At 44.7% G+C, this 9,556-nt stretch overlaps 1 protein-coding gene across 1 annotated transcript; it reads left to right on the top strand.

The window, feature by feature from the left end:
• Window positions 1-2: 2 nt before the first annotated feature.
• LOC139273542 (histone H4-like) lies at window positions 3-2,315 on the top strand. The gene has a single exon (XM_070890492.1). It carries the CDS (start codon window positions 167-169, stop codon window positions 479-481), a length of 315 nt encoding a protein of 104 aa, XP_070746593.1. The 5' UTR covers window positions 3-166; the 3' UTR covers window positions 482-2,315.
• The last annotated feature ends 7,241 nt before the right edge of the window (window positions 2,316-9,556 follow it).

Below are 9,556 nucleotides of genomic sequence, written 5' to 3'. Positions count from 1 at the left end.
GATCTGGAAGCCCAGAGGCTGCTGTCTCTGCTCAACCTGTCACTCTGATTCTGGTTCCTCCTTGCCTCTCTCACACTCTGCCTTCCTCAACCAGGTCCGGGCTGGCTTCATAAACACATCTGGATGGCGAGAGTTTATCATTCAATTTATGTTCCTGTGAAGAATTATGATGTCTGGCCGAGGTAAAGGAGGCAAAGGACTGGGTAAAGGTGGAGCCAAACACCACCGTAAAGTGCTCCGTGATAACATCCAGGGCATCACCAAACCTGCCATCTGCCACCTGGATCGCTGTGGCGGTGTCAAGTGGATCTCGGGTCTGATCTACGAGGAGACCCGCGGGGTGCTGAAGGTTTTCCTGGAGAATGTGATCAGGGATGTGGTCACCTACACTGAACACACCAACCGCAAAATGGTCACAGCCATGGATATAGTGTACGCTCTGAAGCGGCAGGGCCGCACTCTCTATGGATTCGGCGGCTGAACAACGTGACCCTGGGGCAGTTTGACTATTTTTCTGATCATTTACTCACCAGATTGACAATCATAGAATCATGGAAATTTACAGCACAGAAGGAGGCCATGTCCATGCCAGCCAACAGGAGGCTATCCGACCTAATCCCACTTCCCAGCTTTAGGTCCGCAGGTTACAGCGCCTGAAGTGCACATCCAAGTACTTTTTAAAACGTGGCGAGGGTTTCTGCCTCAGCCACCCTTTCAGGCAGTGAGCTCCAGACCCCCAACACCGTCTGGGTGGAGAAATCTCCCCTCAAATCACCTCTAAACCTTCTACCAATTACTTTAAATTTATGCACCTAGTTGTTGACCCCTCTGCTCGGAAATAGGCCCTTTCTATTCACTATATCTAGGCCCCTCATAATTTTATACACCTCAGTCTCCTCTGTTTCAAGGAAAACAAACCCAGCCTATCCAATCTGTCCTCATAGCTAAGATTCTCCACTCCTGGCAACATCCTCGTAAATCTCCTCTGTACCCTCTCCAGTGCAATCACATCCTTCCTGTAATGCGGTGACCAGAACTGTGGCCTAACTAGTATTTTATACAGTTCAAGCATAATCACCCCTGCTCTTGTATTCTATGCCTCAGCTAATAAAAACAAGCATTCCGTATGCCTTCTTATCCACCTTATCTACCTGGCCTGCCAGCTTCAGGGATTTGTGGACATGCACTTGCTTTGTTCTTCTACACTTTTCAGTGACCTACCATTTAATGTGTATTCCCTTTCCTTGTTAGCCCTCCCCAAATGTATTACCTCACACTTCTCTGGATGGAATTCCATTTGCCACTGTTGTGCTCAATAAGATCACCTCACATTCTTCTAAACTCCAATGAATATAGGCCTAAACTGCTCAACCTTTCTTCATAACCCCTTCATCTCACGAATCAACCTCGTGAACCTTCTCTGAACTGCCTCCAATGCAAAGAGACCAAAACTGTATAAAGTACTCCAGGTGTGGTGTCACCAACACCCTGTACAGTTGTAGCAGGTCTTCCCTACTTTTATACTCCATCCCCCCTTGCAAAAGAGGCCAACATTCCATTTGCCTTCTTAATTACTTGCTGTACCTGCATGCTAACTTTTTGTGTTTCATGTACAAGGACCCGCAGATCCCTCTGTACTGCAGCATTTTCTAATCTTTCCCCATTTAAATAATTTGCTTTTATATTTTTCATACCAAAGTGGATAACCTCACATTTTCCCACATTATACTCCATCTCCCAAATTTTTGCTCACTCACTTAGCTTATCCATATCCCTTTGTAGATTCTTTGCGTCTTCCTCACAAATTGCTTTTCCACCTATCTTTGTATCATCAGCAAATTAAACTACATTACTCTTGGTCCCTTCATCCAAGTCATTAATATAGATTGTAAATAGTTGAGTTCCCAGCACTGATCCCTGTGGCACCCCACTAGTTAGTTTGCCAACCTGAAAATGACCTATTTATCCCAATTCTGTTTTCTGTTAGTTAGCCAATCCTCTATCCATGTCAATATATTACTCCCAATTCTGTGAGCTCTTATCTTGTGCAGTAACCTTTTATGTGGCACCTTATCGAATGCCTTCTAGAAATCCAAATACATGACACCTACTGGTTCCCCTTTATCCACCCTGCTCATTACATCCTCAAAGAACACCAATAAATTTGTCAAGCATGATTTCCCTTTCATAAAACCATGCTGACTCTGCTTGACTGTACCATGATCTTCTAAATGTCCTGCTGCTACTTCATCAATAATGGACTCCAGCATTTTCCCAATGACTGATGTTAGGCTAACAGTTTCCTGCTTTCTGTCTCCCTCCTTTATTAAATAAGGGAATTACATTTGCTGTTTTCCAATCAAAAATCCAGGATCCAGGGATTTTTGGCAGATTACAACCAATGTAGCCACCATCTCTGTAGCCACTTCTTTTAATACCAGAGAGAGAAACAGTGTCTGACCTATCAAGAAAGACTGGATCAACTGGGCTTGTATTCACTGGAGTTCAGAAGAATGAGAGGGGACCTCATAGAAACGTTTAAAATTCTGACGGGGTTAGACAGGTTAGATACAGGAAGAATGTTCCCAATGTTGGGGAAGTCCAGAACCAGGGGACACAGTCTAAGGATAAGGGGGAAGCCATTTAGGACCGAGATGAGGAGGAATTTCTTCACCCAGAGAGTGGTGAACCTGTGGAATTCTCTACCACAGAAAGTTGTTGAGGCCAATTCACTAAATATATTCAAAAAGGAGTTAGATGAAGTCCTTACTACTAGGGGAATCAAGGGGTATGGTGAGAAAGCAGGAATGGGGTACTGAAGTTGCATGTTCAGCCATGAACTCATTGAATGGCGGTGCAGGCTAGAAGGGCCGAATGGCCTACTCCTGCACCTATTTTCTATGTTTCTATGTATTGCTTCCAGCTTGGTTAGCCCAATCTATATGCATATCAAAGTCACCCATAATAACTGCTGCACCTTTATTGCATGCATCCCTAATTTCCTGTTTGATGCCCTCCCCAAGGTGTGGCCTCACCAAGGCCCTGTACAACTGCAGTAAGACCTCCCTGCTCCTATACTCAAATCCTCTCGCTATGAAGGCTAACATGCCATTTGCCGCCTTCACCGCCTGCTGTACCTGCATGCCAACTTTCAATGACTGATGCACCATGACACTCGGGTCTCGTTGCACCTCCCCTTTTCCTAATCTGTCACCATTCAAATAATATTCTGCCTTTCTGTTTTTGCCACCAAAGTGGATAACTTCACATTTATCTACATTCTACTGCATTTGCCATGCTTTTGCCCACTCACCTAACCTGTCCAACTCATTCTGCAGCCTCTTAGCTTCCGCCTCAAAGCTCACACTGCCACCCAGCTTAGTGTCATCTGGAAACGTGGAGATATTACATTCAATTCCTTCGTCCAAATCATTAATGTATATTGTAAATAGCTGGGGTCCCAGCACTGAACTTTGCGGTACCCCACTTGTCACTGCCTGCCATTCTGAAAAGGACCCGTTCATTCCTACTCTTTGCTTCCTGTCTGCAAACCAGTTCTCTATCATGTCAATATATTAGCCCCAATACAATGTGCTTTAATTTTGCACACTAATCTCTTGTATGGGACCTTGTCAAAAGCTTTTTGAAAGTCCAAATACACCATATCCACTGGTTCTCCCTTGTCCACTCTACTAGTTACATCCTCAAAAAATTCTAGAAGATTTGTCAAGCCTGATTTCCCTTTCATAAATCCATGCTGTCTTGGACCGATCATGTCACTGCTTTCCAAATGCGCTGCTATTACGTCTTTAATAATTGATTTCAACATTTTCCCCACTACCGATGTCAGGCTAACCGGTCTATAATTCCGTGTTTTCTCTCTCCATCCTTTTTTAAAAATTGGGGTTACATTAGCTACCCTCCAATCCATAGGAACTGATTGAGAGTCTATAAAATGTTGGAAAATGACCACCAATGCATCCACTATTTCTAGGGCCACTTCCTTCAGTACTCTGGGATGCAGATTGTCAGGCCCTGGGGATTTCTCGGCCTTCAATCCCATCAATTTCCCTAACACAATTTCCTGACTAGAAACATAGAAACATAGAAAATAGGTGCAGGAGCAGGCCATTCAGCCCCTCCAGCCTGCACCGCCATTCAACGAGTTCATGGCTGAACATGAAACTTCAGTACCTGCCTCCTGCTTTCTCGCCATACCCCTTGATCCCTCGAGTAGTAAGGACTTCATCTAACTCCCTTTTGAATATATTTAGTGAATTGGCCTCAACTACTTTCTGTGGTAGAGAATTCCACAGGTTCACCACTCTCTGGGTGAAGAAGTTTCTCCTCATCTCGGTCCTAAATGGCTTACCCCTTATCCTCAGACTGTGACCCCTGGTTCTGGACTTCCCCAACATTGGGAACATTCTTTCTGCTTCTAACCTGTCTAAACCCGTCAGAATTTTAAACGTTTCTATGAGGTCCCCTCTCATTCTTCTGAACTCCAGTGAATACAAGCCCAGTTGATCCAGTCTTTCTTGATAGGTCAGTCCCGCCATCCCGGGAATCAGTCTGGTGAATCTTCGCTGCACTCCCTCAATAGCAAGAATGTCCTTCCTCAAGTTAGGAGACCAAAACTGTACACAATACTCCAGGTGTGGCCTCACCAAGGCCCTGTACAACTGTAGCAACACCTCCCTGCCTCTGTACTCAAATCCCCTCGCTATGAAGGCCAACATGCCATTTGCTTTCTTAACCGCCTGCTGTACCTGCATGCCAACCTTCAATGAATGATGTACCATGACACCCAGGTCTCGTTGCACCTTTCCTTTTCCTAATCTGTCACCATTCAGATAATAGTCTGTCTCTCTGTTTTTACCACCAAAGTGGATAACCTCACATTTATCCACATTATACTTCATCTGCCATGCATTTGCCCACTCACCTAACCTATCCAAGTCACTCTGCAGCCTCATAGCATCCTCCTCGCAGCTCACACTGCCACCCAACTTAGTGTCATCCGCAAATTTGGAGATACTACATTTAATCCCCTCGTCTAAATCATTAATGTACAATGTAAACAGTTGGGGCCCCAGCACAGAACCTTGCGGTACCCCACTAGTCACTGCCTGCCATTCTGAAAAGTACCCATTTACTCCTACTCTTTGCTTCCTGTCTGACAACTAGTTCTCAATCCACGTCAGCACACTACCCCCAATCCCATGTGCTTTAACTTTGCACATTAATCTCTGTGTGGGACCTTGTCGAAAGCCTTCTGAAAGTCCAAATATACAACATCAACTGGTTCTCCTTAGTCTACTTTACTGGAAACATCCTCAAAAAATTCCAGAAGATTTGTCAAGCATGATTTCCCTTTCATAAATCCATGCTGACTTGGACCTATCATGTCACCATTTTCCAAATGCGCTGCTATGACATCCTTAATAATTGATTCCATCATTTTACCCACTACTGAGGTCAGGCTGACCGGTCTATAATTCCCTGTTTTCTCTCTCCCTCCTTTTTTAAAAAGTGGAGTTACATTGGCTACCCTCCACTCGATAGGAACTGATCCAGAGTCAATGGAATGTTGGAAAATGACTGTCAATGCATCCGCTATTTCCAAGGCCACCTCCTTAAGTACTCTGGGATGCAGTCCATCAGGCCCTGGGGATTTCTCGGCCTTCAATCCCATCAATTTCCCCAACACAATTTCCCGACTAAGAAAGATTTCCCTCAGTTCCTCCTCCTTACTAGACCCTCCGACCCCTTTTATATCCGGAAGGTTGTTTGTGTCCTCCTTAGTGAATACTGAACCAAAGTACTTGTTCGATTGGTCTGCCATTTCTTTGTTCCCCGTTATGACTTCCCCTGATTCTGACTGCAGGGGACCTACGTTTGTCTTTACTAACCTTTTTCTCTTTACATACCTATAGAAACTTTTGCAATCCGCCTTAATGTTCCCTGCAAGCTTCTTCTCGTACTCCATTTTCCCTGCCCTAATCAAACCCTTTGTCCTCCTCTGCTGAGTTCTAAATTTCTCCCAGTCCCCGGGTTCGCTGCTATTTCTGGCCAATTTGTATGCCACTTCCTTGGCTTTAATACTATCCCTGATTTCCCTTGATAGCCACGGTTGAGCCACCTTCCCTTTTTTTATTTTTACGCCAGACAGGAACGTACAATTGTTGTAATTCATCCATGCGGTCTCTAAATGTCTGCCATTGCCCATCCACAGTCAACCCCTTAAGTATCATTCGCCAATCTATCCTAGCCAATTCACGCCTCATACCTTCAAAGTTACCCTTCTTTAAGTTCTGGACCATGGTCTCTGAATTAACTGTTTCATTCTCCATCCTAATGCAGAATTCCACCATATTATGGTCACTCTTCCCCAAGGGGCCTCGCACAATGAGATTGCTAATTAATCCTCTCTCATTACACAACACCCAGTCTAAGATGGCCTCCCCCCTAGTTGGTTCCTCGACATATTGGTCTAGAAAACCATCCCTGATGCACTCCAGGAAAGCCTCCTCCACCGTATTGCTTCCAGTTTGGCTAGCCCAATCTATGTGCATATTAAAGTCACCCATTATAACTGCTACACCTTTATTGCATGCACCCCTAATTTCCTGTTTGATGCCCTCCCCAACATCACTACTACTGTGTGGAGATCTGTACACAACTCCCACTAACGTTTTTTGCCCTTTGGTGTTCTGCAGCTCTACCCATATAGATTCCACATCATCCAAGCTAATGTCTTTCCTAACTATTGCATTAATCTCCTCTTTAACCAGCAATGCTACCCCACCTCCTGTTCCTTTTATTCTATCCTTCCTGAATGTTGAATACCCCTGGATGTTGAGTTCCCAGCCCTGATCATCCTGGAGCCACGTCTCTGTAATCCCAATCACATCATATTTGTTAACGTCTATTTGCACAGTTAATTCATCCACCTTATTGCGGATACTCCTTGCATTCAGACACAAAGCCTTCAGGCTTGTTTTTTTAACACCCTTTGTCCTTTTAGAATTTTGCTGTACAGTGGCCCTTTTTGTTCTTTGCCTTAGGCTTTTCTGCCCTCCACTTTTCCTCATCTCCTTTCTGTCTTTTGCTTTTGCCTCCTTTTTGTCTCCCTGCATTGGTTCCCATCCCCCTGCCATATTAGTTTAACTCCTCCCCAACAGCACTAGCAAACACTCCCCCTAGGACATTGGTTCCGGTCCTGCCCAGGCGCAGACCGTCCGGTTTGTACTGGTCCCACCTCCCCCAGAACCGGTTCCAATGCCCCAGGAATTTGCATCCCTCCTTGCTGCACCACTGCTCAAGCCACGTATTCATCTGCGCTATCCTGCGATTCCTACTCTGACTAGCACGTGGCACTGGTAGCAATCCTGAGATTACTACTTTTGAGGTCCTACTTTTTAATTTAGCTCCTAGCTCCTTAAATTCGTTTCGTAGGACCTCATCCCTTTTTTTACCTATGTCGTTGGTACCAATGTGCACCACGACAACTGGCTGTTCTCCTTCCCATTTCAGAATGTCCTGCACCCGCTCCAAGACATCCTTGACCCTTGCACCAGGGAGGCAACATACCATCCTGGAGTCTTGGTTGCGGCCGCAGAAACGTCTATCTATTCCCCTCACCATTGAATCCCCTATCACTATCGCGCTCCCACTCTTTTTCCTGCCTTCCTGTGCAGCAGAGCCAGCCACGGTGCCATGAACTTGGCTGCTGCTGCCCTCCCCTGATGAGTCATCCCCCCCCAGCAGTACTCAAAGCGGTGTATCTGTTTTGCAGGGGGATGACCACAGGGGACCCCTGCACTACCTTCCTTGCACTACTCTTCCTGCTGGTCTTCCATTCCCTATTTGGCTGTGGACCCTTCTCCTGCGGTAAGACCAACTCACTACACGTGATACTCACGTCATTCTCAGCATCGTGGATGCTCCAGAGTGAATCCACCCTCAGCTCCAATTCCGCAACGCGGACCGTCAGGAGCTCGAGGCGGATACACTTCCTGCACACGTAGTCGCCAGGGACACCGGAAGTGTCCCTGAGTTCCCACATGGTACAGGATTTACTTCAGTTCCTCTTTCTTGCTAGACCCTCGGTCCCCCAGTATTTCCGAAAGGTTATTTGTGTCTTCCTCAGTGAAGACAGAACCGAAGTATTTGGTCAATTGTTCTGCCATTTCTTTGTTCCCCATTATAAATTCACCTGATTCTGACTACAAGGGACTTACATTTGTCTTCATTAATCTTTTTCTCTTCACATATCTATCGAAGCTTTTTCAGTCACTTTTTATGTTCCCAGCAAGCTTACTCTCATACGCTATTTTCTCCCTCCTAATTAAACCCTTTGTCCTTCTCTGCTGAATTCTAAATTTCTCCCAGTCCTTAGGTTTGCTGCTTTTTCTGGCCAATTTATATGCCTCTTCCTTGGTTTTAAAACTATCCCTAATTTCCCTTGTTAGCCACGGTTGAGCCACCTTCCCCATTTTATATTTATGCTAGACAGGGATGTACAATTGTTGAAGGTCATCCATGTGATCTTTAAGTGTCTGCCATTGCCTATCCACCGTCAACCTTTTAAGTATCATTTGCCAGTCTATCCTAGCCAATTCACGTCTCATACCATCGAAGTTACCTTTCTTTCAGTTCAGGACCCTAGTCTCCGAGTTAACTGTGACAAGGACACTGTTTGTATCATGGTTTCCTCTCTCCAGATACTTTACTTTATTATAAACATTTCCATTCATTACAACTTTATTTTATATTCTCTGCCTCAGTCGTCCATATCATAACTAATATTTTTCTGGTATTATTATTCACAAAGCAAAATACTTCATTGAGCCAGTATAAATCTGATATTTCCTTCACCTGGAATACAAGGAAAAGTGCAAGCAGCTCCTTCTCACAGTGAGTGCATTATCATTCACAGAGCGCAGAGACATAGAACTGGCCTCAATCCTATTATCACAGGCAGCAGAAGCTGTCACTCCAACAGTGATCCGAAGTGGCTGAGTTACATTGTGAATCTTACGGCCACTGGAGCGGTAGGATCCGATGCTGTTTCACCATTGAAACAGATCAGATTCATATACGAGATACTGAAATATACAGAATAAAACCCACACTTGCACACCAGAAGCTGATAGGTATAGATTAAAACCCACACTCATAGACCAGAAACTGTCAGGTACAGATTAAACCACACACTTTTTAGCAGAAACTGATGGTTACATATTAAACCCACACTCATACCAGAAACTGACAGCTATGGGATAAAACCAACACTCCAATACCAGAAACTAACAGGTACAGATTAATCCCACATTTTTTTTTTACCAGAAACTGACAGATACAGAATAAAACCCACACTCATATACAGAAATGACAGTTACAGATTAAACCCACACTCGTATACCAGAAACTGACAGGTACAGGTTAGACCCACACTCATATACCAGAAACTGACAGGTACAGATTAAACACACACTCATTTACCAGAAACTGACAGGTACAGATTAAACACACACTCATATACCAGAAACTG

Source organism: Pristiophorus japonicus, chromosome 9, assembly GCF_044704955.1.
Source record: "Pristiophorus japonicus isolate sPriJap1 chromosome 9, sPriJap1.hap1, whole genome shotgun sequence".
NCBI lineage: Eukaryota > Metazoa > Chordata > Chondrichthyes > Pristiophoridae > Pristiophorus > Pristiophorus japonicus.
The sequence above is the reverse complement of the archived record's forward strand: the minus strand, read 5'-3'. Positions and strand labels throughout refer to the sequence as shown.